Source organism: Equus asinus, chromosome 8 (assembly GCF_041296235.1).
Source record: "Equus asinus isolate D_3611 breed Donkey chromosome 8, EquAss-T2T_v2, whole genome shotgun sequence".
NCBI lineage: Eukaryota > Metazoa > Chordata > Mammalia > Perissodactyla > Equidae > Equus > Equus asinus.
Genome location: NC_091797.1, coordinates 11,642,183 through 11,669,759, shown reverse-complemented (window position 1 = coordinate 11,669,759; position 27,577 = coordinate 11,642,183). Strand labels below are relative to the sequence as shown.

The 27,577-nt window shown below is 38.0% G+C and overlaps 1 protein-coding gene across 1 annotated transcript in view; it reads left to right on the top strand.

Moving 5' to 3' along the window:
- The window catches only part of GFRAL (GDNF family receptor alpha like), a 63,169-nt gene that overhangs the window by 22,431 nt on the left and 13,161 nt on the right, over positions 1-27,577 (top strand). The window contains exons 4-6 of the mRNA XM_070516722.1: positions 2,685-2,741; positions 3,581-3,911; positions 9,098-9,348. Coding sequence (XP_070372823.1) covers positions 2,685-2,741; positions 3,581-3,911; positions 9,098-9,348 — 639 coding nt within the window. The remainder of the gene's footprint in view (positions 1-2,684; positions 2,742-3,580; positions 3,912-9,097; positions 9,349-27,577) is intronic.

Sequence of the window (27,577 nt, the reverse complement as noted above, 5' to 3'; positions counted from 1 at the left end):
GAGAGGTGTAGGAGACCAGACCAGGAATAAAACAGGTGGCGACATCATGTAGGGCTTCCTAGGTTGTTTCCAAATCTTTGGCTCTTATTCTGAGTGATATCGGAAACCATTGAAGAATTTTGGCTCGGGGAGTGTCATGGTCTGATTTATATCTTTAACAGGATAATTCTGTTTTTTGTGTTGATAAGTAACTGGAGAGAAGCAAAGGCCCAAGAAGGAAGACCAGTTAGGAGGCTTTTATAATGATGCAGCAAAAGATGATGGATGATGGGCCCATGTGGGAAGTCATCAAATTCTGGAGATAGTTTGAAATTAGTGGTTCCTATGGGATGCAAAAAAAATAAAAAGGAATCAAAGTTGACTCCAAGGTTTTTGTCCTGAGTAATTACAAGGATGTGGTTACCATTGTTTTCATTAGCTAGTACAGGAAGAAGCTTAGGAAGAAGAGGCTTTAGTGAGGGACAGAGGAGAGGTCAGGAGTCAGTTTTGGACATGTAAAGTCTGAAATGTTTATTAGATATCCTAGCAAAGATATCAAATTAGGCAGTTCTATGTATGGAATTGATGCCTAAATTCTATATATGACATACAGAAGTGAGATCTGTGCAGTAGATGTAAATTGGGGGCTATTCACTAGACCATGAGACTGGATGAGATGGATAGAGTAATGCATTGGGTATTTTGGACCAGAGTTGTAGCAGAGTGAGAAGATACCAGATTCTGGATGTATTTTGATACTAGTGGATCAATAAGATGGAACAGTGTGTATTTTTTGATGTATACGATGTTTTAACTCCAATGAAGTTCTGATTGGTACATGCTTCTATTTAGTCCCATGAAACATTAGCCTTTAGCATCTCTTCAGCAATTAATGTTTAAAATATCCCCTGAGAAAAATATATATATACATACGTATGTACCATATGAAATTAGAATTTAACGTGCAAACAATTTATTATAAGACCTTACTCATAGCATAGAAAATAGTACACATACAAGACAGAATTTATTTTCTCATGCTAAAATAACTATTTTGCTGTGTTTGTAATAATTACTCACATAGCGAGTATATCAGTCTGCTCGGGCTGCTATAACAAAACACCACAGTCTGGCTGGCTTAAACAGAAATTTATTTTCTCACAGTTTTGGAGGCTGCAAGTTCCAGATCGAGGACAGGCAGGGTCGGTTTCTAGGGAGAACTCTCTTCCTGGCTTGTAGACTTCCTGGCTTTTTGCTGTGTTCTCGCATGACATTTTCTTGGTGTGTGTGCAGGGAGGGGAAAGAATGAGTAAGCTCACTAATGTCTCTTCTTATTAGGACACTAATCCTATCTGATCAGGGCCTCACTCTATGACCACATTTAACCTTAACTGCTTCCTCAGAGACGCCGTATCCAAACACAGCCACCTTGGGGGTTAGGGCTTCAACATATGGATTTTGGAGGGACGCAAACATTCAATCCATAACAGTAAGTAAATTTAGTGTTTGTTTATGTTTCAAGGATAGTTTCTTGAATATGTTTCAGTCAGAGGCACAGCCATAGCAGTCATTTGCAAAAGCAGAGTTATTATTAATCTATAATAGAAGGTCTAGCCTAGACTTTTGTATCTGTTACAAAAACTATATCACTCTCCAAGATTTGCTTCTTGGGATTTCATAGCACGGGATAAGGAACATCCAAGGCTTCCTCAGAGGCCTAGGAGAGTAGACTCCAGAAGAGACAGTGATTCTTGAGCTGAGACTTAATCAGTAGTCAAATGAAAAACTGCATATGATGAGAACAGATGGAACAATGTAAGGAGTCTGGAAAGGCTGTGACATACCTGGGGGTTAAAGAATTTTCTTGTGATGGTGTCATCATATGTGTGCAGTATATAGGCAGACAGGGAGTTTGGATAGACAGCTCAAGTTTGGACAAATGGAATCACGAAGGGACATTTATGCCATAACATAAGTTAATATCTTACTCCATAGCTAATAGCAAAAATTTAATTTTTACTTTAAAATGAAAATCATGCAAAACCCCATCATTTTATGCATATGTTTATTAGTACTACTTATATTTTATTTTGATTTTTGTTTATATGTCTATATTTGCTACCAGGCTGTGATTGCTGAATGACAAGGACTACAGATTTGTGTCTTCAATATGGTACCTGGTACATAGTAGGGATTCAATTAATGTTTCTTGAATGAAAGATTTTAGAATTAGCTGGCTACTGAGTTCCCTTCCATGAATGAGATTCTCCAATTCTGTAACTATAATTCCTAAGAACTCTGGGAAGCTAAGATAATCAGAGGTGGAAATAGTCTTTAAATTATATTTCAATCTAATGAAGACCCTACTGGGGAGAGTGTTTTGATTCCTACAATACTCCTCCTGATCTTCCTCCCAGACAGATTCCTTGTTTACTTCAGTGCACATGGCCTAGTCATCAGCATTTGTTTAAATCTTCAAGTAACTGAATCCTCAGAGCAGGGCTGTGTCACTCACTTGAATGATATTTCAGGGGTTTATTTTTCTTCATCTGTACCTCACTAATTTTCAGTATCATGAGTTAAATAAATGTTACATGAGCCTGTATGTATTTTTGCTTGGTTACTCATTTATAAATGTCACCCACATTCTCCTTTCAGATAGAAAATTGTTCAGTAATGAAATAATCTCTTTTATTTCCTTCTAGATAACATGAAAGAGGATAACAAATTCAAGTGGAATCTGACTGCTCTTCCCTATCATGGTAATGTTTATAAATTGTAATTTTTATCTGCACTGTAAGCACTGGACAATATAATTTAAAATGTAGTTACTAGGCTTCTTAAAGATATACCAATACAAAATAAATTTTATGGCTTTTTAATAGTTCTATTATTACCAAATGCTACAAAATCATTTCATTTCTTCCACTAAACTATCAAAGCAAGGGCTTTGCCCACGCCCATCGTCTATTTATGATCATGCTGAGGAATACTTTACAATGAAAACCAAAGACTAGATCTTGGTTAAATTTCAAGGACATTTGATCACATAAATTAAATCATTTGAGGCCAAATCTTTTTGCATACAGTATATGCGTGTAAGGGGGAGACATTCACAATGTACCTATGTTTTCTAGAATATAAACAGCTTTCTATGCTGAAATAACTATGTGGAGCCTTTAGTCAAGATTCTCCCTCAAAATATAAAGTGCAACAGAACAAGGCTCATGTTGACTTGAACCAATGAACTCACCATCAGCTGCATAGCTCAAATGCAATTTCTGAAGATTTATTGTTTACATTTCAGAAACTTGGACTCAAGGATTTTTCCTTCAGCTCAGTTTTGGCGCTACACACTTCCCATCTCTTCTGCATCACAATGGGTATCCAGCATAGATGAAAGATGATTCAAATAACCCACTACTCGGGTCTCAGGAAATTCAGACTAACTCAAAAAAAACAAAAAAAGTAATGTTTGCCAAAAATAGCACATTGGTACATCATTGTATTTTGCTCATAGACTTCTCACAGTATTTTGCAGATTCTGTATGTACAGCTTTATGTTTATTTTTCCATGACCCAGGCATATCATTGATTTCAGGAATCAAAGGGATCCCGTCCTGTTTGGAAGTGGCAGAGGCGTGTGTAGGGGATGTGGTCTGTAACGCACAGTTGGCCCCTTACCTTAAGGCTTGCTCAGCAAATGGAAATCTGTGTGATGTGAAACATTGCCAAGCAGCCATGCGGTTCTTCTATCAAAACATGCCTTTTAACATTGCCCAGATGTTGGCTTTTTGTGACTGTGCTCAATCTGATATACCTTGTCAGCAGTCCAAAGAAGCTCTTCACAGCAAGCCATGTGCAGTGGACATGGTTCCACCCCCGACTTGCCTCAATGTAATTCACAGCTGCCGAAATGATGAATTATGCAGGTGAGTAAAAACACGCATACCTTCCTTTCTTATTTCGGCACCTTATTTGTTACAGTCCAGTCCTAACACTTGATCTCATTACATTAGCTAGAGTTCCCACCATCACCCAACATAATGTAAACAAGGCCAGACAATGCATACTTTTGGATCTGTGGTGCCTGTGTAGCATGCATTTTGAAATTCAAATGCAGATGTTTTTGGAATAAAAAAATTCAGTATGTCAGGAGTTGGTAGCCATGAAATAGCATTATCAAATTATATATTCAAGTTAGACTAATGAATTAATACACTTGACTGGTACGCCAGTTTTTTAATTTGTTTTTTGGTATGATTATTTAAGGCTGTTAAACACCATAGAATTTTAACAAGGTGACTCTTCAAACTTCACAGTAATCCTTTCCGTCTCAGACTGGAGATCAGGAAGAAGTTCACTTGAGTACTGCTTGGATATTACCAGGACACACGCATGACGTGATGTCAGACATCCACCCATTCTCCTCTACCAACCTCATACCTTGATTCTCAGGGGAGTAATGCTAATCATTTGTTTGTTTGTTCAAAAAATTTTTTTCTCAAGCACCTACTACTACTCTAGGCATGAGTGTGCAAGAAACAAAAATATCTGCCTTGTGGAGCTTATAGTTTAGTCAGAGAGACAGATAATAAATAAGGAAAATGTATATTATAATACAAAATAATGAGCACTCTGGAGGTTAACAACAACAACACAGAATAATGGGGATTGTAAATGGGCAGAAAGTTTTGCAATGCAAATGGGGTGCTCCCAGTAGGAAGCATTTGACAAGACTTGAAGAAGTGAGGAAATGAAACTCTCTCAGTAAATACTGAGAAAAGAGATACCAAACAAATGGACCAGCCAGTGCTGAGGAAGAGATGTGCGTGGCATGTTCAAAAAGCAATGAGGGTAGAATGCGCAACCGGGAGAGCAATGAGGGGTTAGGTCAGAGATTTCACTGGATGAGGTGTGGGCAGGTCTCGATCATGGAGGGCCCTGAAGGACGCTAAGAACATTGGGTTTTACTCCGAGTAAAATGGCTGGACAGGTTCTGGAGGATTTTGAGGACAGGTAGCAATGATTTGGCTCGCTTATTAAAACTTCCACTCTGGCTGCTAGTTGAGCCTATACTGTACCTTTGCAAGTAACTCCTCCTGGGAACTGTAAATCTAATCCAAAATTCAGGCTTTTTCTATTCCTCATTATGGTCTTCATTAACACATTTCCTTCTATATTCACGATGAATTTATCTTTTGTGTGGTAAGAGATTCACAGTTAAGTGGGCTCCTTGGACAAGAGTAAGAAGATGAAGGAAGTAAATTGAGGATAGAGGAAAGAAGATAGAGGAATAAATTAGATGAATCAAAACTACTTGTAACATTGATGTTACCATGTTGAAGGAGATTTCTTTAAGACCCAGCATTAAACTGTGTAGTTTTTGGATTCATCGTTTGCTTCTTTTGGGGATAATTCGTCATACGAATTTGTTTACCCAGTGCCTTCTATCAGGGACTGTTATATTTAATTTTACTTAAATGAATAAAGCTCCATATATAGCAAATTCAACTGTCAAAATAAACATTAGTGTAGAGGTGTCACTCAGTATGTGATAGCTTGGAGCAAGATGTCACATTTGTCACCTTGCTTCAACCACTGGCAAATGAGCTAAGAGATTTAAGGCTATCGACTTCCCGAAGGGTCTGGGTCTTGGTAAACTGCTTTCTTTTGGCCTTTTAACTGTCTTCACTCCACTACTCTCAGTCGTTCTAACTTGCAAAGTAGCTCCAGATCTTGCAAACATTTGTCAAAAAAGACAACTGCTTCCCTATAACACACATTCTATACGATAAAAGGGAAAGATCTAAGCAGAGTGCTAGAGCATTGACATATTTTTTTGCTTCAACTTATATAGAATGCCAAAGTTCTGAAAATTATGTTTGAGAATTCTGTCGTACAAATGTTTATCAATTATTTTAACGTGTATTAATTATTTCTCTTGAGTGAAAAATAAAATTCACAATAAAAAATTTTATAACGCAATTATACTTTTCAAACTCATTTATATCTTAAAAATCCTTATTTAGTAAAATATTGTATCTCATGGATTCTAAGATGTTAATTTTTACACTAAATTTAATATCCCGAATGTATTTGGAATGAGTCAAGCACAATGACAAGAAAGCATTTATTAAATTTAAACAATAATTTAATTACCAACAAATGATTTTAGTTGTAAGAAAACAATAGTATTTCTTACAATCAATGAAATATGGTAAAAACATTTGATTATACTATTTTTCTCATATTACAAGTAGAATATTACTATCTGTTAATCTATCTGCACTAAAAATGAAACCGAATACCATCTTAATCAGGCATGGGATGCCTTTTTTATTTGTTTTAAGCAACCCTGCAGAAACACCAGATGTCTCCAGGATGGGTACCCAGTTTTACCTGATTTCAGAGCCAGGCCCTTAGTATTCTGCCTCATTATCCTGAAGTTAGTAGCCCTCAACCTTCAGAGCATGAAATATGGGAGCTTCCCTATCAAATTACATATTTTAGTGGCAAGTGATGGAATCTGCTGTTATAGCCCTTGAGAAGCCCATGGTGGATCATGAAGCACACACTTTTGCATTAACCTCACATTGGCATCAACGCCTTTTCAGATTGAGTGGTACAGAGTTGGGGATTCTGATTCTCCTCCACAAGGACTCCTAGGTTTAACGGCCTCTCCAGACTGCTTGGTGTGGGGTCTTGAATATGACAGGCACTCAAAAGATGTCATCTCATTTCCCTCCACTTTTGAATATCTTGCTCTTACTTAATTTCTGTAATGTTTTAATGTCGATATACACATATCTTCTTATGTAATTTCTATCTTTCATAGATTAGTTCAGAGAGTAAGGACTGTGTGTCTTTGATTTCTTTTCACTATGTGCAGATAGTCCCTTAAGAGTATTTAATAGAGGTGATGGAAATATTATACACTATTAATAGTCAAGGTGAAAAGACAAATCTTGTGATTTTCTCAAGCAAATTTTGCCTTAGAGAGATTTCCAGCATTTATATTAAATTATTGTTAATGTAATTCAGATGGAAAAAAATCTCCAAATGAAAAACCGCTTCTTCTGTGCAGAAGTTCAGCCCTTTCTCCCTTATCTTTTTTGCAGAAGAGCATGCACATGGGGCAGAGTTGGGCACTTGGGTTTGAAAATCCAACTTCTGTCCCTGTTCCAATTCTTCAACTCATGATAGGTCTTGGAACTCTTTTGTTCATTTCAAAAGGCCAAAGAAGGTGATATAAAGGCCATTTTTGATTAATTTTGTCCAGTACAGATGTACACTGGGAGGTGAGATTATGTTTTGCCAATTATAAATGTTTAGAAACTTACAAAAAATTATAATACATTGTATTTTAAAGTGCATGAACTCAAGAAAGTAGTGAAAAAAAGTATTTGCTTGGAAAAAAATTCTAAAACTACTTTTTAAAGGCAAAACTCCACAATATACACATTTCTTTTAAATGCTGTGGAATATTCACAGAGTTTGACTACATATTAGGTCACAAAAGCAACTATAATACATTCTGTGTGTAGAAATTATACAGACATTCTCTTACATTTTGCAATGTGTTGGAAATAAATAGCAAAAATAAATCAAAATGACTAATTCCATTTTTAAAATTATTCTTTTAAGCACTCAATTGTTTGAAGAGTAAATCAAAATAAAAAATTGCAGAAGATCAAGAAAATAGAGATAATGAAAATACTATATATCAAAACATTTCAAACCTAAAACAAAATTTCTATAATATAAATATTTTTTGCCATATATAAAAAGATTTTTAAATGATTTAGGTAACTAGTATACCAAAGTATTTTTATGATCTTTGAATTTTTAATTAAATGTCCTTTAGTTCATCATTTTTGCAAAACTTCGCAACTAATTTTCTGAATGAAACAACTTCTGAATGAAATACTAAGGAGGTAAATCATGCAACTTAAACTTAGTAAACGCATATTTAAAAAAGAATAAATGGCACCTAGGTGCAAATTTATTCTCTATCAACCCCATAAATGACAATTAATATTGTCAATACTTACATTTAGATGACATCTTTTATATCATTCTTAACGGCATTAAAGGAACATATTTATTCTTCTGGCCTCAGAATTATGTGCTTAAAAAAGTTGTATTTCCTTAAATATAAATTTTAAAATATGCTAATTAATTTTTACCATTATATTTAAAAGCTGAATCCCTTAAGATGATTTAAAATAGGAGATTATTGAAAATAATGTGGTTTATGGATTTAAGCAGAGTAGCATCATGACAGCAAGTAAGCTTATGACAAATGTCATGACTCAAAAGGTGTTCACGCATGTTGGATGGTGACCTATTCAAGAAAGGGCAAAATGTAATTTTAGGTGATAAATGTTAAGTAGGGAGATTAATATCCTTGGTTCCACTGGGAAGAACATCTTCTGACTTTAAAAGTTTCAAAAGTGAAATTATTGTACATTATCCTGACTTTCATTCAAAGCTAGTAAAGCAAGAATCAAATACGTAGTCAGAAAAGCTATGAATGGATGTGGTTCTGATGGAGTATCTTGGCCATTACACAAACTCAAAATGTTTTACTTTAACTTAGCTCTTGCTACCAGAAAATCTCAAAACATTTTGTAAATTCTAATTAGTCTGCTTAGAAATGTTGAGAAAGAGTGTGGTACCTCCCATCTTGTGGGAAAACTGGCTTGAAAGGTGAAGAGCCTTATCTGAAATCACCTGGTACGAGACAAAGCCCGAATGGTAGCCATGAAACCATGTTCTGCTTTAAGAAATCTTGCTAATGGATCTCCCAAGTAGGTCTCACTGCAAATCATCACCCAATGAAATAAAATTAACAATGAAGGAAAATTCACCCGGGGAATCCTAAACTTAGCCTCTGTCTTTCATCACAAAAGGAGAATAATTCAGAGGGTTTCTCTCCTTTTTCTTCCACAGTCTCTGCTGGGCTACTTGAATGTAAAAAATTAGTTTTCAGCTATGTGCTGGCAATCAGGAGGCACTTTGTTTTATGTCAATCTTTCATTTTGTGAGGCAGCAGTACACGTTAATGTGAAATAATGTTATTTGGAGGTTAATTCCATTTCTTGACTCTTTCTAGGAGGCGCTATAGAACATTCCAGGCAAAATGCTGGCAGCGGGTGACTAGAAAGTGCTACGAAGATGAGACTTGCATCAGTACTGTAAGCAGGCAGGACCTCACTTGCTCGGGAAGTGATGACTGCAGAGCAGCTTACATTGGTACCCTGGGGACGGTCCTGCAAGTGCAGTGCACCTGCAGGGCCATTACACAAAGTGAAGAGTCTTTGTGCAAGATCTTCCAGCATATGCTTCATAGAAGGTCATGTTTCAGTAAGTTCCCCAAATAAAACTGCATATATATAATATATATATATAAAAAATATATATGTATTTCTTGTTTCTGTGTATACAGCACAAGTAGTAATCCAGCACAGAAAATTTGTTCACAAAGACAACTTTATATTTGTTATTCCATTTTAAAACCCATTTTCTGATTATATTTTGTGCATTTACTATTTTACTCATTTATCAGCAACTGGTACATGTTTTTAATTTATGTGACTGGTCACTCATAGTTATCACTTATTGATTTCAATAGTGTAAACGATTTATCCTATCAGAAAACTGAATGCATCTAATGCTCTATGGCAAGGAACAAATCACCCCAAAACTTAGTGGCTTAAAATAATCATTTATTTGCTCACAGTTCCGCACATCGGGCTTGGCTCAGTTGGGCAGCTCTTCTGATGGTCTGGTCTGGGGTCACTCATGTAGCTTCAGTCATCTTGTAGTTCAACTGAGGCTGGACAGTCCAAGACTGTGTTTAGCAAGCACTATTGGTTGGGATGGCATGGTTCTCCTCCATCTGACCTCTTCAGCAGTAGACCCCAGGACTCTTACGTGGTGACAGCAGCTTTCCTAGCAGCTAAGCCCCAGTGTGCAAGTACTACTCAAGTGTCTGCTTCTGTCACATTTGCAAATGTCCCTCTGGACAAAGCAAGTCACATGGCCAAGCTCAGAGTTTCTGGGGGAGGAGACTATGCAAGGATGTATACACTCAAAGTTGGATTCATCAGGGGGTTATTAATTTAACAATCTACTATATGGCTGTCCCGACCTATGTGGAACATATTTACCTTTGGATTTAGTGTTTTTCTCTTTAATATGTCTGCTCACCCACCTGTAGTGATGGGATGGAAAACATGTTGTCTAAAGTTATTATTTACTCTATTTTAGGGATAAGAAATCTGACATTTAGAAATTTAAATAATTCAACCAGAGTTTCAAAGTGAGTAAGTGGTTGAGAGGGATTGTCTATGAGTCTAACAGAAAGAACCTAAGGATGTGATCACACACTAATTCAAGACCTCTCCAGTATCCATCTTCAGGGTGAGTCCATGTAACCATGCAAGTCCCAAAACATCCCCAGGCCCGGAGGCCCTTAGTTGTAACCACCAACCCTGCAGGCGTCATTCGCAGGAGGAAATAATAGACATGCACTGTTTCATTACAAACCAAATCTTCATATTTATGAAAAATGTTTGACACATACACATACGCATATATCTTTATCTAAGCTATCTAACAATATACAGATACACACACATTTTCAATTTTTTTCTGTTTTTCTTTAGAAATACTTGAGAGATACACATTAGCCTACGTGATCAAAATTTTGATTTGTTGAGTATTGGGTAATAGGCACAGAACTCAGAGTGTATGGTTTTGATTCCAATAGAACTTTCTGTGGAATTCTACAATTTTTCTAATTGGCACTACAGACAAATTTCAAATGAAATCAGGATACGAAGAGGAAAATTGGAGCATTATGTGTGTTGACTTGTATTCTCTAAATAATCTTCCTTTCTGACTAATATTAGATGGTTAATTCTATTGGAACTAAAGGTACTTACAGTGAATGGCTCATAATATTACAGAAGGAAATACCAAATAAAATAAATTAAACCAAAAGCAATATATACAGTTATCTTATCATGGTTATTTATAAGAGGTTCCTCCATATTCAGTGGTATCCAGAAAAAAAAACCAGTAGATGCTACAGGTTAGTGATAACTTGGTTCCTTGGGTATAAGTTCCCTTAAAATGCCAGTCCAAGCAATTTATTCTAGTTCTAAATCTGATTTTCTCCCATATGTTTTTTTATTATTATTGCATTTTACTTTCATATCTTTTGGCTACTATAACCTATATAGAGGAAAAATTATTCATGGAGAAACAGTAGAAATGGACATTTTAAAATACATAAACATTGTACTACTATGTAAGATTTTAGAAAAGTGAAAATTCAAAACTGTTTCATTTTCTTCACTCACCAAGTAAGACTAAACTTTATGAGATTTTCCCCTCTATTACCTACTAACAGTAGGAATTTCAAGTGGCAGGTTTACAGAATTAAAGGAACCTTAAAGGCCTTGAGTCACAGTTCTCAGAACTTAAGATAATAGGAAAAGTTTCAAAAGAAAACAAGAACCAAATCCATAGGTCTCGCTAGTTCTAACAAACCCTTATCCCCTGCCCCATATACTTGGGACAATGACTTTTTTTGAGGGAGGAGGAAGACTGGCCCTGAGCTAACACCTTTGCCCAACTTCCTCTATTTTATATGTGGGACGGCACGATGCCATGCCTTGATAAGCAGTGTGTGGGTCCACACCCCAGATCTGAACGAGTGAAGTGGAGAGTGCAGGAACTTAACCACTATGCCACTGGGCTGGCCCCGCACAATGACATTTTTGAATGAACTCTCTCTCTAAGCACTGCCTCCTGATTTCTCACATCCTCCCAGGACGCTCACCCATTACTAGAAAGATCCCCCTTTAGCTTCTGCTCACTGTACACGAAAGGGGCAGAGCTGAGTAGCACTGAGAGAACAATTAGGGAAGGTTTTTGATTGTCACATTTGTTTTGCTCAGAAGCATTGTTTTGCAAACTTATTTGACCTCAGACCACAGTAAGCAATGAATTTTACATTAGCCTTTTATGTGCAATGTCTTATTTTGTTTTAATTATTATTCTATTCCATCAATTTTTTTCAGTGCTGACTACTACCCACTGAATTGATCTCATGACTCACTAATGTGCTGTTCTCTGAAGTTTGCAGAACACTTGCTTGGAGCATCGGTTTGTCTGGAAACGATCTTCTTTGATCTATCCAAGTCAGAGTCTTATAACGATTATAGAGCAGCTAGCATTTCTTCACTGCTTATTTTTGGTCACATTTTCTAATTTGATCTTAACAATTTCATCAGCTAGATACTATTATTTCCATAGTTTCGCACTTGAGGCAAAGGAAGCTAAGAGATTAAATGGCTTGCTCAGTGTTCTACATCCGTAGTGCGGTAGAATCAGAATCCAAACCCTGGCTGGCTGCCATGGAACCCACTGTGTCCACCTGGCTGTAAGACTGTAAAGACCACAAAGCCGTGTCTGTACAGTATGCTCCCAAACCCTCTCGGTCAGAACCTCTTAGTTCTGGTCTCAGAAATAAGCTTGGAAAACACGCTTGAAGAACACAGCTCTGTTCCTGCGTGTAGGACCACACTTAGGCAAATGAGCATCCTGAACAAACTGTATTTGACCACCAACTTCCACTTAACTACCAAGCTCTGTATGCACGTAGACTTGTTTTTCTCTGGTATCTTGCAGCACAGAGCAAATCAGTGGCAGTTAGAGCTGATAGAGAGGTGAGAGAAATGGAAGAGAGAGACATGAGTTAAGACAGAGAGGACCACAGGAATGGGAAGGATTGAAGGATGACTGTTGTGTTTCTCTGTTACACTGAGGCGTTCAGTCCACAGATGCGGGCTTACCTGGCACTGACAGGAATGTTCTCTTCATCTTGCTCAAAGTTGTCTTTTTCTATGGCGACTGTAGTCATCCAAAAGAGATTTGGAAATATCTTCATTCTGCCCCTAAAGATTCATTCCTTTCTTTTTGAAGAATGATTAAAAAAAAAAATAAAAATAAAAAGAGACTCCTTATCTCCACTAAATCCTGCAGGGAATGGAAGCATAGCAATACAAGGTGCTACAAGCTTAAATACAATTTAAAGAATACGGATATAAAAACAAATTAAATTCTTCCCCCAATCCCATTCTCTAGAGAGTCAAGGTTAAGAAGGTTGGTGTACTTTTTTTGGAACCTTTTTTTTTTACTTACAATACACACGTACCTTGACTACCTTGTATACACCAAACAGATGCCTCCCTCACCCTGACACACACATGAACACATACTACGTATTGTCACTACCAAAAGTCTAGTTGCCATCTGTCATGGTACATGTGTGCCCTTTTACCTTTTCTGCCCTCCCCCACCACCATCCCCTCTGGAAACCACCAATCTGTTCTCTCCATGTGTTTGTTGTTCTTTGTTTGTTTGTTTTGTTTTTTGGTGAGGATGATTGTCCCTGAGCTAACAGCTGTAGCAGTGTTACTCTATTTATGTATGTAGGACGCTGCCACAGGATGGCTTGATAAGCAGTATGCAGGTCTGCATCCAGGATCTGAATCCACAAACCCCGGGCTGCTGAAGCAGAACACACAAACTTAAATACTATGTCACCAGGCTGGGCCCTCTTGCTGTTTTATTTTCCACATATGAGTGAAATCATACGGTGTTTGTCTTTCTCCTGACTTATTTCTGACTTATCTCACTTAGTGACTTATTTCACTTAGCATAATACCCTCAAGGTCCATCTATATTGTTGCAAATGGCAGGATCTCATCTTTTTTATGGCTGAGTGGTATTCCACTGTGTGTGTGTGTGTGTATAAATATATATCTCACATCTTTATCCATTCACGTGTCCATGGGCACTTATGCTGTTTCCAAGTCTTGGCTATTGTGAATGATGCTGCAATTAATATAGGGCTACATATATCTTTTTTAATTAATGTTTTGGTGTTTTTTGGATAAATGCCCAGAAGTGGAATTGCCGGATCATATGGTAATTCTATTTTTAATTTGTTTAGGAATATCCATACTGTTTTCCATAGTGGCTACACTGGGTTGCATTCCCACCAGCAGTGTACAAGAGTTCTCTTTTCTCCACATATTCTCCAACACTTGTTATTTCTTTTCTTTGTAGTAATAGCCCTTCTGATGGGTGTGAGGGGATATCTCATTGTAGTTTTGATTTGCATTTACCTGATGATTATTGATGTTGAGCATCTTTTCATGTGCCTGTTGGCCATCTTTTTGTCTTCTTTGGAGAAATGTCTGTTCAGATCCCCACCCATTTTTCAATTGGGTTGTTTGGTTTCTTGTTGTTGAGCTGTATGAGTTCTTTATATATTTTGGATATTAACCCCTTATAGGATATATGACTTGCAAATATCTTCTCCCGACTGGTAAGTTATCTTTTCATTTTGTTGTTGTTGTTGATGGTTTCTTTTGCCATGCAGAAGCTTTTTAGTTTGGTGTAGATCTTGCCCCTGCTATGTGTTATGTGGGTTATGTAAAGGGGGAAATTTTTTAGCGGCTTCTTGAATAGACAACCATTTTTCCTCAGCTGGATTAAATTCGATTGCCATTTTAAAAGATAGTTTTTTTTGAAGTCTTATAGTTACCAAAGAAAATTTATAATATAAACACAACTATGAAGAATAATGGTATCTACCATTGAGTTTAAGATATAGAACATTGTCATTATTTTTTAAGTGCCTTTCATATTACGTTCCTTCTTCCCCTAACACAGAGGTAACCAACCATACACTGATACACACATGCATGATACATAACTGAGACAACACACATGATGTTATCTAAGACAGTGGCTCTCAATCATTCCTGAAGATGAGAATCGCCAAGAGATTAAAAATCGTGATACCCAATAAACTAATACAATTACATTATATGGAGGCTGGACCTGGGTATCAGCAGGGCCAATTTCACCGGCATGTGGCCAATGCTGTCGCACAGGACTCTGCACTCAGAGGGCCCCTGAGCTTAGGGTTTCGTGTTCTTCAGTCACGGCCTTGAAATTCGTACTATGATCTTTGAATTTGTGTTTTGTAAATGAATTCCAATGGAGCATATGTGAGGAGCTTGGAGCCTTAGCCCCTGTGTGTTCCTGCCTCCTGTCACTTTCCTGGGCTGGGCACGTTCTCAGCTGCCTGCCCCACCCATTGGTGCCCTGGGCCTTGTTCAGCATCCCTCCACTCCCCTCACCCCCCCACCCTTCACCTGTCACCGGATTTGCCTTTTTATTTTTTTAATGATATTGAGCCTTTCAGTACATGGATGTAGATCTTCTTGATGTCTTTCAATAAGTGTTTATTATTTCTCAATAATATTCTTTAATTTATAATAATTTTCTTGCATAGCTTTGGCTATAATTATTTCCAGATATTGCTAAATATTACAAGTGCTGCTGTAAATCATCTTTTTAGGATGATATTTTCAAACTCCTTGTAGTTGAACTATAGAAATTCAATCGATTTTACACATGAATTTTCATGCAGCAACATTGTTAAATACTCACAAAATTTAACAATTTATTGAATTCCTTTATATCTCCTATGTAGATAATTATACGCTTTTCAATACTTATAGTTTTGTCCAATGCTCAGACCTTTCCTTTCCTTGTTTCTCTTTCCTCTTCCACATCTAGGACCCACAGAAAAGTGTTAAATCTAAATGGTGACGCTGAGCACACTTGTCTTGTTCCTGATCTTAAAAGGCATTCTTTCACTATTCTGCCATTAAGTATAATGTTTCTCACAAGTTTTCTGTAGATACTCTGTGTCAGAAAAGAGAAGTTCTCTTCTATTCCTAGACTGCAACTCCCTTTTAAGAAATCATTGTTGAATTTTAGTAAGTGCTTTGTCTACATTTGAAGATGTCATTCGAAATTTTTTCAGCACCTTGTGGTCATTTTCTTGTGGAAGGGTGATTGGTCCTGATGCCAATTTTGTCATACTGCCAGAAATAGAAGTACTCGATTCATTTCTAAATACACTCAAGAATATCCATTTGTATGAAAAAGGAAAGAAAAAAAAAGCTCGCTAATTAACACCTTTTCTCCTCCCCTTCACAGCAAATTTCCCCAAAGAGTTGCCTGTGCTCATCTCTTCAATTTCTTCCTCTCTTACATGGTGATCTACCCACTCCAGTCTGGCCGACAGGTATAGACCCCTCACAAAAGCATCTTTCCTGCAGGTTACCAACCACATCCAACTCAGAGATTCTGGAAGTCCTTGTCATGCTGGAATTTTAAGCCCCCTTCAGGAATAGATTAATACTCTTTCTGTCTTGACACACATTTTTTTCTCTCGTCTTGTCTTCCTCTGATTACTCTGGATGCTTCTTCTATGTCTACCTTGTAAGCTTATCCAATTGGCCAATTAATATTTGTGTTGCTTCAGGTTCGGCTGTAGGCTGTCTGCTAGAGTAACTCTATAATCTTGCCCTAGGAGAGCTCATCCGTGGCCACAACATCATTACTCCTTAGGTTGATTTTCAGTCTTTAGGGCAGACGTCTTCTCTAAGCTTCTGACACAATTATCTGCCCACGCACTTGATATTTTCTTTTGGATTTTGAGATTTTGCTAGATCTTGGGTAAGGTGCAATTTAGATGTTGTGGTGCCTTGTAGTAGACAGGCAACTCATGAACTAAAAAGAACGGCTGTTCCCTGCCGTCCTCCCGACATGAACACCAAACACCATGCACAGACACTCTCTCTCTCTCTCTTTCCATATACGTACATGCTATAACTATATATTGTAACAGGGGCAGCATAACCTCAATAAAAACTCTCTTTCAAAATAAGGAAAAATGGGAGAGTTATCACACACAGTGTTGAGACCCTACTTGATGGGCATTATGAAGTCTCTCTGGCAGTGTGGATTTCCTTGGATAACCAGGAAGGACCACCTTCTATGGCTCTCATTATGCTCCTGGAATGTTCTTCCTTATCCCTCTTCCTCCATAGCCATGTCTGAAGTAGGTTTAGTAGGTTTAGTGGCTTCCCTTTCTGGGGAACTTGGAGCTCTCATAGACTGTATCCTGCTCACACAGTTTGAGGAATTGAAAGTTGTTTTAAAGTTTAGCAGTCACAGACATTTTGCAAATAGACTGGTGGCTACTTTGGCTGTATAATCTCTTAAAAATGTGTTAGGTTTCTAATCTATTTGCTTTTAGTCAGTTACATGTGCCAATATCCACAATAAAAAAGTATTTTATGGACTTAGTTCCCAAGTCTGCCTTATTTCCTTGCTTCCTCACCCTGATGCCCCTCCCTCTGATTTAATGATTTAAGCTAATCTAAACAATAGACTTGAGTGAAAATGTAATACCCTTAATTAGATTTTTGCTGCATGGTTGAGTCAATTTGTTTAACTCAGAAATACTGGGCCTTTTATAACTGGAGACCTTTTTAAGTCTTATCTCTTACTATTTGGGATCTAGAAGCAGTCAGTTTTCAATGTTATAGAGTACACATTTTAATCTCTCTGATCTCTGCTTGAAAACTAGCCAGTTTTTACCTAAGCTCCTATCTTTATTGTAAAACTGCACAATTCAGTCAAGAGTAATCAACTCACCCTATCACTCTAGCTCTTTCAAGCTGTCTTGCTTCTTTTGGGACCTTCGAGGTGCTTTGAGAAATGCATCACAGAACTGTCTTCATGGCAGAAGAAAGGCGAAAGCATTTAGTCTTTGGATCTTGTCTCCTACTTCTCAGGAGTGGCCCATGAGCCTTGATTCCCTGGAAATTGTATACAGTACATCCATGAATGCTGAGTGGAGCCCCATGGACATTTCACAGTGCAGTGGCACAAGGCATATGGTGCAAGGCCTAAGGTGAAGCATTGTCAGGCTGCATCTGCACAAAGATAGATTAGGCATTTGGGAAGTATAATGGTGAGGAACAAAGGCAAATCCATGTCCAGAGTAGGTATAAATTCCCATATGGAAGCATCACTGCCTCCTTCAGGGTGGAAGTGTAACGGCGTTGTCAGTCTGCCACCAACCTGCCAAATTGAGGGCTCAGTATAGGTCTCTGCCCTTGCTAGGAGGTTTGGCCTTCAGCACTGGCAGAACTTTGATGGATCAGCCTTAAGGAGAGGGATCCAGTCTGTGGAGCCCATGCACAGCCTTGATCCTTGTTACCGTAGCTACTCTCTTCATGCTTATTGCACAGGCATTGCATGGCTGAAGAGAGGGCATGGTTGGCCTCACCGGGTAGATCACCAGTCTACCTTGAGGTCCTACACTCTTATAGATACTCTCTGCTAGGCATTAACCTCAGATACAAAGATCTGCCTCCTTTGAGCCGCTATTATGAGTCCTTCTATATGCCTTTTCACTTCATTTCCTTGTCTACAGTCTTCAGGTTTGCTCTTTTCATCTCTCTGGTCAAGCAATTTACCACTTCAGTCTTAACTTCTATCCGCTTCTTTCTCTACAAAGTGAACAATCAAGAGTACTGTTGGCATTCTGCCTCTGGGGAGATTTCCCTTCACCAGTATCTTCTAAGTGGATTTGTGGTGTGACAGCTGTCTATTTACAGTTAGCCCTGATATACTATGCTCATCTTTCTGGGAAGCAATGACTTAATGGATCTGATAATAGCCGGTGGCATGTTAGGAGCTATATTTCAAATACAAGATGGTCCTCCACTGCAGATGGCATAGCCTTGCTCCAGGACCCAAGGGGTCTGTGCTGTAACTCTCCTATTAGGGTTTGCTGGAGACCACCTATTCATCCGGAGAGTGTGAATGAGATGAAGTGTACAAAGTGCCTGTTACATAGCAAATAAACTATACATTTTAATTGCCCTTACTTTAAAAACCATTGTTTTTGGTTCAGGATTTAGGACTGGGCCATTGAATTTCTTTTTCTGATGTTTTACAAAGACTACGCACATTTTTAGGAGTTTTGAGGAGTCTATATTAAGGTTTCACCAAAGCCAGTTGGTTCCACAGCTCATCTTAGGAACAATCTTTGCACTATTAATGAAGAACCTGCTGATCATAAAGACCATACCAAAGATGGAGAAGATGGACATTGAATTTTTGGTCCTCAAACCTGTTAATCCTCAGAAATATCTAGAGAGGGGGGCCGGCCCTGTGGTGCAGTGGTTAAATTCACACATTCCACTTTGGCGGCCTGCGGCTAGTCAAGCCATGCTGTGGTAGGCGTCCTACATGTGAAGTGGAGGAAGATGTTAGCTAAGGGCCAGTCTTCCTCAGTTAAAAGAGGAGGATTGGCAGCAGTTAGCTCAAGGCTAATCTTCCTCAAAAAAAAAAAAAAAAAGAAGAAATATCTAGAGAATCTGTTTAATTTATATATATTTGGCCCTAACCTCCGTTATTCTAATTCAGTGGGCCTGGGATGGAGAGCTCAGAAATCTGTGTTTAAAAAAAAAAAATTCACCCAGGTGGTTCTGATTTTCAACCAAGTTTGGGAACCACTGCTCTAATCCACAGGTGGGAAAAACCCTGTCACCGGCCAAGGGTTCCAGAGCCTCTTTTTGCTCACACCTCTTAGGGAATGAGAAACGTCTGTGCTCAGAAAGGCAAGACTAAGACCATGCAGCTCTCAAGGTGGCCTGCTTCACCCCAGTGCCGAAAAACACAGTTGGTACCCATTAGCCACTCCATCATAGTGAATGAATGAATGGATGAATGAAGGAAGCAATGTCTACTATATCTCTTTTGTATCACTGTCTTCTGAATACCATTGTTTTTCATTCCCTTATTAGAACCCTCCTAATAATACAGCTTCCCTACTAAGAGCCTCACTCATTTGTGTTTCCACTTAAGCTGGAATTTTAAATTCAAATATTTGAGCAAAAGACTCAGAAATTAACAAGACTAGGCTGCTACTGCTCATTTTAGTAAAAACATTTCAAGGGGCTGGCCCCGTGGCCGAGTGGTTAAGTTCGCGCGCTCTGCTGCAGGCAGCCCAGTGTTTCGTTGGTTCGAATCCTGGGCGCGGACACAGCACTGCTCATCAGACCATGCTGAGGCAGCGTCCCACATGCCACAACTAGAAGAACCCACAACGAAGAATATACAACTATGTACCGGGGGGCTTTGGGGAGAAAAAGGAAATAATAAAATCTTTAAAAAAAAAAAGTCACTGAACATTTAATATACATTAAATATGTGCAGTCTTTAAAAAAAAAAAAAAAAAAAAAAAAAAAACATTTCAAGCCCCTTATATTTTCTAACACTTTTCCTTTTTATAGATCTACTTTCAAAAGATCTGAGTAATAGGAAACTGTTTTAGTTGATTCTTGGGTGGTGTCAACACTGTAAATAAGCAACTGATCCAAACACATATTTGCTCTAAAATGTATGTATCTCCTTAATGAACTACATGATATGGTTAGCCCTGTTAATAACGACAATGAAAGAAGGTTGTCCTCAATAGATTTGCAGAACTAGCAGCTTTTGTGAAATATTAATATAACACTGCTAAAAATGTGTATAGTCTTTTGAGAAGCTCAAGAAAAGAGCCCTTCTCATTAGTGCCGATTTCTACTACTTAGTTTCTTTTTTGTAACCATACTTCTCACTCATCTGTCTGTTGAGGCCTCATCTTAGATATCAAGATTGCTAGTAAGACTGTTTTATTCATCTTACTTGTCTGCATTCAATGGGTAGATTATTTATCTGGCTGCATTTCATCTTGCCTTCCAACGTTTGATCTGTCTGTTCCCAGTGAAGGTCTCGATCTAAAAATAGCATTTCGTTAGTGAGCGTTTTTATAGAAAGTCCTTGAAACATACCCGGGAATGTATGGAGGTGCATAATACAGGGTATTATATATTTTTCTAAGTTACATAAAATTCTACACTTATGTTTAGCAAAATAATTTAAAGATTGTGCAAAATGGATTAATAAAGGCTTAAATTCACTTTTGTAAATTCTCATTTTAATTTTTATTGTCATCTGATACCTGGCTGTCTGAGAAAGGAAGATTATAGACTATAAATAAAACAGTGAGCCAAGTGAATTGTGAAAGACATTTCCATTGCAAAAATCTCTCTTTCTCTCTGTCTCTTTCACATATGCACACACACACACACACACACCGCCTTCTCTTACAGCCAATTCATATAGGTTAGTATTCCAGGAGCTTTATGTTAAGTTTTGGCTTTAAATAAATCACTTCATCTAGACAAAACCACTGACTTTTTCTTGGTTTCTACACAAAACTCTAATTCACGTCCAGTTTCCTTCAAATTCAGTCCAGGTGCTAAAAACGTCTCTTGGTTTTCCAAGGAACGTTCAACAGAATTTCTCTACTCTGTATTCATATTTATAACATAGCCTCTAAATAGTCCAGTATTTTGTATTTTCTGGATTAAAGTGGCTCCATGGTGAATTTGCAGTCCAGCAAATTCATAGACGCTCACGTATAAATGTATCTTTTTCCTCTTAGAAATTAATGATGATTCCTTTAGGATCTTATTTTTCATTATTTGCAAACTCTTTTGAATTCTACAGAGAACAGGCATGTGTGTTACAAGTTAGCAATAAAAAGAATAATAAAAACAAATAAACCATTTCTTTAGAAAGACTTTAGTTACCACCCAATGTAAAAATTCAGATCCATGGTAAATTCTGTAACTTTCGCCTTTTATGCTATTTAATTTATAGACTTAGAATTCTGGATATTTGTTTTGGTTTGGGCCTCGGTGATAAATCAATGTATTTCATCTTTATTTGCTTTCAAATGTAAAATTTAAACACAGCCTCTTCTATGTCCCTTCTTCCTCAGCCGCACTCTTGAATTTTGGTTAAAAACTATGATCAACAACAATGCCTATAATAATCAGATGCCATGTGTAGAAGTCTTAACAGACTTTATTAGAGAACATAGCCTTGGAGAGACAATACGACCACAGAATGTCTGGGTTCAAATAATTTCTCCATCATTTACAAGATAAGTAATTGTGAACAAGTTATTCACTCTCCTTGCCTCAATTTCCTGTCTGTGAAATATAATAATCAGTCTTAACCTAGAATGTTGGTGCAAAGATTATATCAGTTAATTCATATAAAGAAATATTCAGAACATAGTAAAATTCAGTTAATATTAATTCTTCCTATAGATTTCGAGGGATTTGGAAAATCACACAAATCAATAATTTTTGTATAATCATTATGATGTCACAGGTGATGTGGGAGACGATCGTTTCTGGAAGATCTAAAGTGTTGTATTTTCTCAGGATAAGTGACTTCTTAAATATGATATTCTTTGAATGATTTTAGGGCAGATGATGAACTTGGACAATTGGTCTCAGACTTTAACGTGTATAAGAATCACATAGTTTTCAGTTAAAATGCACATTCGGATTCAGGAGGTCTGGAGTGGAGCCTGAGATTTGCATTTCTAACAAACTCCCAGGTGATGCCAATGCTCTTGGTCCGGGGATCTCACTTTGTGTAGCATGGGCCTAGACAATCTCTTAAGGACACTTTAAGAACAAAAAATCTAATGTAATAGCCATATAACAAATAATTTACGTATCTGGTATATAACAACCTGTCTGCTACTGAGAAATAGGTCAACCTAATCGCCCTGATGCATTGTGTCAATCTAGGAATCTGTTTTTCGTGGACACTAGGTGTCAGTGTCATGAAAGCGTTCAAGCTGATGTCCTTATAATTTCTTAAAACTCTTCTTGAGAGAGTGACTTAGAGTAGTGGTTCTCAAACTTCAGCTGCTTGTGAATCACCTGGAGGGGGTCCCCGCCCCCAGAGTTTCTGATTCAATAGGTCTGAGACTGAACTTGGGTATTTGCATGTCTAACAAGTTCCCAGGGGTTGCGGATACTGCTTGTCCAGGTAACACACTTTAGGAATCACTGGCTTAGAGTACTCGTTGATTCTTTCCTGAAATCAGCTACTGTCTAGCAATCCTCTCTTACTTGAATCATCAATGTCAATATACACTTCTGTACCTCCAATGGAGGAGCTTCAACATTCGTTGTTTTGACATACTGTGATATTGTGATTTATGAGAAATGTATATTTGCTCTTCCACCCTGTTTCTAGCATAAAGCTCCAAAAACCCTTGGAATTTCCTGTGATAGAGGGATAAAGGTGTCTTTTGTTATATTGATGAGGTGACTTTTAGAAGGCCCTTAGGTAGCCTAAGGATGGAGACTGGTCACCGGAGGAACTGACCTTGTGATTAGAGGGTTAGAACTTTCGGTCCCACCCCCTGACCTCTAGGGAGAGGAGAGGGGCTGGAGGTTGAATCAATCGCCAATGGCCAATGATTTCATCAAGTGCACCTATGTAATGAAGCCCCCATAAAAACCCCAGAGGACCAGTTTGAAGAGCTCTGGGTTGGTGAACATGTGGAGGTGCTGGGTGAGTGGTGCCTGGAGAGAGTGTGGAAGATCCATGCCCTTTCCCCATACCTGCCCTAGGCATCTCTTCCATCTGCCTGTTCCTAAGTTACATCCTTTCATAGTAAACCAGTGATCTAGGAAGTAAAATGTTTCTGAGTTTTGTAAGCAGCTCTAGAAAATTGATTGAACCTGGGGAGGAGGTCGTCGAACCCCTAATTTAAAGCCAGTCCATCAGAGGTACAAGCACCTGGATTTGCATTGTATCTGAAGCCAGGCAGAGTCTCGAAGAACTGAACCCTCAACCTGTGGGATCTAATGCTGTCTCTGAGTAGATAGTATAAGAAGTGAGTTGAACTGTATGACACCCAGCTGGTGTCTCAAAATTGCTTGTTGTGGGGAACCACCCCCCACCACGTTGAAATTGATCTCGGAACACCAAAAGAGATATGATCCCTAGAACCATAATTCTTAAATGTGTTTCAATTTGCTCACCAAGTTGATGGAGTAAGATCTCATCACCCCCTGCCCCCACTGTCCCTTATCCCCACACAATAAACATCCCCAGAGTCAACAGCAAGAGAGGCACTGGTTTTGATTAAAGAATAGTGAGGTGATGCCTGTTTTTTATTAACTATAAATAAATTACTAATATATCCCAGATGTATTAGTACCAAGATGGTCATGTTATAAACATGAAAAAATAAACATGGATCACTGGAAGAACTCTTATTGGCCCCACAGTTTCACTGTCCACGATGATAACCACTGATCTGATGGAGAAAAGTCGTGAGTCAGAAAACGTCAGAACAGCGTCATCTCTTGAGTTTCAGCATATAACTCACGATATTCAGAAAGCAGTGCGGGATGTGGGCTCCACGCTGAATGAGATTAGGCTTGGAGGTGAGAAGCTACCACAGGGTGAGGGAGATAGACCAGTTAGGTAATGTTACTTGTTTGAACCTCCAATGTGAAACCTCATTATAGTTGAGGAAGTCATATTTCTCTTGCTAACTTCCGTGACCTTACGGACACTTTGTCCTGGCAGTTGGAATCTGCATCAGATCTCTGCATATAGAAAAATCTCGGGCCCTCTAGGTCCACCCTAGATTTGCCCAACCTCCCAAGGATAGCAGTGAATAAGTCAGACTCAGTTACCAGGTTAGACTACATGGAATGCTCTAATCTCTCTGACAGTGTACTTCAGATGCTCCTGGAAGGCTCCAGAGTTTAGAGTAGAGAGGTGGAGCCTATAGACAAGGTCTTCCCATGCATTTAGCTTTACTACATTTGACAGCACTTGTTATGGAAAGTAAAGACTATCAGGTGTTGGTGCTGTTCGAGCACATTATCACCTGCAGAAAGAGTGAATGACTAATGGCCAGAAGCAGATCTTTAAAACATCCAATTAATATTCATAATATCAAGATCTGGACAAACTCTTGAAAATAATCCTACATTTGACAAACCGCAGGAATGTTTTAACGGATCTGCTTGCAAAGTCATCTCAACATTGTGAAATGATAATGTGGGGAGGACTGAAGCTATATAAAATATCCTTAAAATGAAGGTTTAATAACCATCTAAAGGTGTCGCTTGCCGGTTTAAAGTGGTACCTGGCTGAGAACGCTAACTTGCTTGTCTTTTGTTTACTCAGAGTCATGTGACCTAATTGAGTGCTTGCTATGTGTTCAACACTATTCTCTTCATTTTATGTCTTGTTTACTTCAATTTTCACAAGAAATATGTAAAGTAGATGATATTTCTTTTACTGAAGAGGAAACTGGGGCCCTACAGGTTCGTAACTTGTCCAAGGTCACACAGAAGGCAATAGTGGCAGGATTTACACAAGGCAGTCTGGGGCACCAGAAACTGTGATTTTAACAACCAAAACATACTCCTCTCATCTAATCAGGTGAAATTTATCATTGTCAATTGATTATAAATATTACACTTCCTAGGGAACATGTGTATATAACAAAGGAATCCTTGAAAATTGTGCTTGATGGGAGGCAGCATGTTATCATATAAAGAACGGGAGTCCAGGAAACAAGTTGGATCCCCAACTACAGCAAGTGGTATGCAAGAAATTGGTTATCCTCTCCCCAGACCCCAGGTTTCTCACATATTAAATTTTAGTAAGAGTTTAACAGAAATAGATGATCTCTGATGTTAGATGTGCCCTAATATTCTTGGATTAGGCAACTGCAGATATGTATGAGGCCAGTACACTTTAAGGAAACTTCCACGCTGTCTGTATACAGGACAAGCTCTGGAATGATTTTTTTTTTTTTAATGCCAAAAAAACCATTAGTCTGCCAAGAACTTTTCCTTCCTCTGATTTTACTGAAATTTTAAGAAAGCCTGTATCATTTCTTTCTTTGCCTTTGGAAAAGTACTTATTCTTTCAGAGATCTAAATTGAAATTTAGAGTAAAAGTGTTTTCTGTAGGATTGTATTACCTTTTATTGCTTTGTTTTCCAAATTCTAAATAGCTTCGTAAATAATGTATCCCAAACTCACTAAATAATTGTAATAGAGTGTGTTTCTTTCCTTCTATTATTTACAAGTTTAAATCTCTAAAACTGCGTATTTTTAGCAAGGAACATGATAAATTTTACCTAAGGCACACTCAAAATATGATGTGAAACTTTTGTTGTATTCAAATCCCATAAGTTGGCCTTTTTTGCCACTTTGACCAGGCACTATTGTGTGTTGTGTGTGTGTGTGTGTGTTTAAGTGAATATATGTCTGTTGGCTTTTGTTTTTGTAAGTACATATGGATAGAGAATCATTAGCTGTTTTAATTGGGGTAATTTAAAATCAGATTACAGAGAGAGACCCAGCTTCCTTTCATCTCTCTGAAGAACTGACTGAGAAAGGCATCATATCTAGTTGCACCTTCCACCTTCACAGGCTAAGATTCCAATCAGATACTCTAGGCAATAATCTGGCAGCTTTCTCTGAGGACCTTTCAAAATTCAAAACGCCCTCAAGGGAAGAGCCCCAGCGGGATAGCCCTAAAGATAGAGCCCATTCCAGTGGAGACAAATGCTGGCTTGAGTTTCACCACTAGGTTTACTTGCACGCAAAACTTCCCAATAAAATCCAGCTGGCTTAAATTTTGTCTGCAGACCTGAAACCCAGCAAATTTGGCTTGGCTTCCTATTTTGCAGAAAATGCTTACCCGGCTGTAATCTGGAAATCCTGAAATGTACAAACCCTCAGCAAAAACAACAGGAGAACAGCTGCCTCCTACCTTCACCTTCTCCCAACTCTACCCTTAAAAGCTCAGGTATTATTAAGGGAGGGGAAAAAGCCTGCCACTGAGCATGAAAGACAGTATGAATCATCCATGACTACCTTTGTTGTTTGCTCTAAGCCAAAAAGGAAAGATTAAAGAGTTGCCATTGATGAGTGAGACAACTCACATTTTGGCATCACTAAAGAAGGAAGGAGCATTTAAGATCATGGAGGGAAATAAAACAACAAAACAATACTGTTACAATTTGAACAATAACAGCCTTCAGTATGTGAAAGCATAGTGTTATCTTTTCCATTTTCCACCCTTATGCTTTCATTGGCTTCGTACAATCCCCTGGTTGCCTATAATTGGGGATGGAGTTAGTGCCAAAGCTGCATAAAATAAGCAGTCTTTCCTTTATACTTTCTGTGCATCATGATTGTGTATGTGAAGTCATAAAAATCATTTATTATGAGCATGTGTATTCCTGGCTTGAAGAGCCAAGTGTTCTTGTGACAACAATATTATAGCATCAGATGTATTCCCATAAAACACCATATGTGGGCACTTAATAGTTATTGCCCTGGCACCTCATGCTAGGATATCATCTTAAACGGGGACTCTTTAGAAAAAAAAGAATGTTTGATACTTAGATGATTAGAATCCCTTAGATGAGATAGGTGAGCAAGGAGTAGAGATTTGTCATGAATCCATTGCTAATGACAATCATTCATCTTCCATTAGTATCAGATTGTCCCAAAACATCTTCCAGAGTTCTTTTCTTGGGTTCAAGAAAAGCCTTTACAGCACTGCAAACATCAGTAAACATTCTCTCAGTCTCAAAGTTGCAAGAATCCCCTAACATCACACTGATATCTAATAAACTGTAAGAATGGGCATAACATGATTTTTATTCTTCTCACTCATTACAATTCTTTGTGGCTTGTGGTGCAAAACCCAGTAAACAAATTGGTTTTCTGTC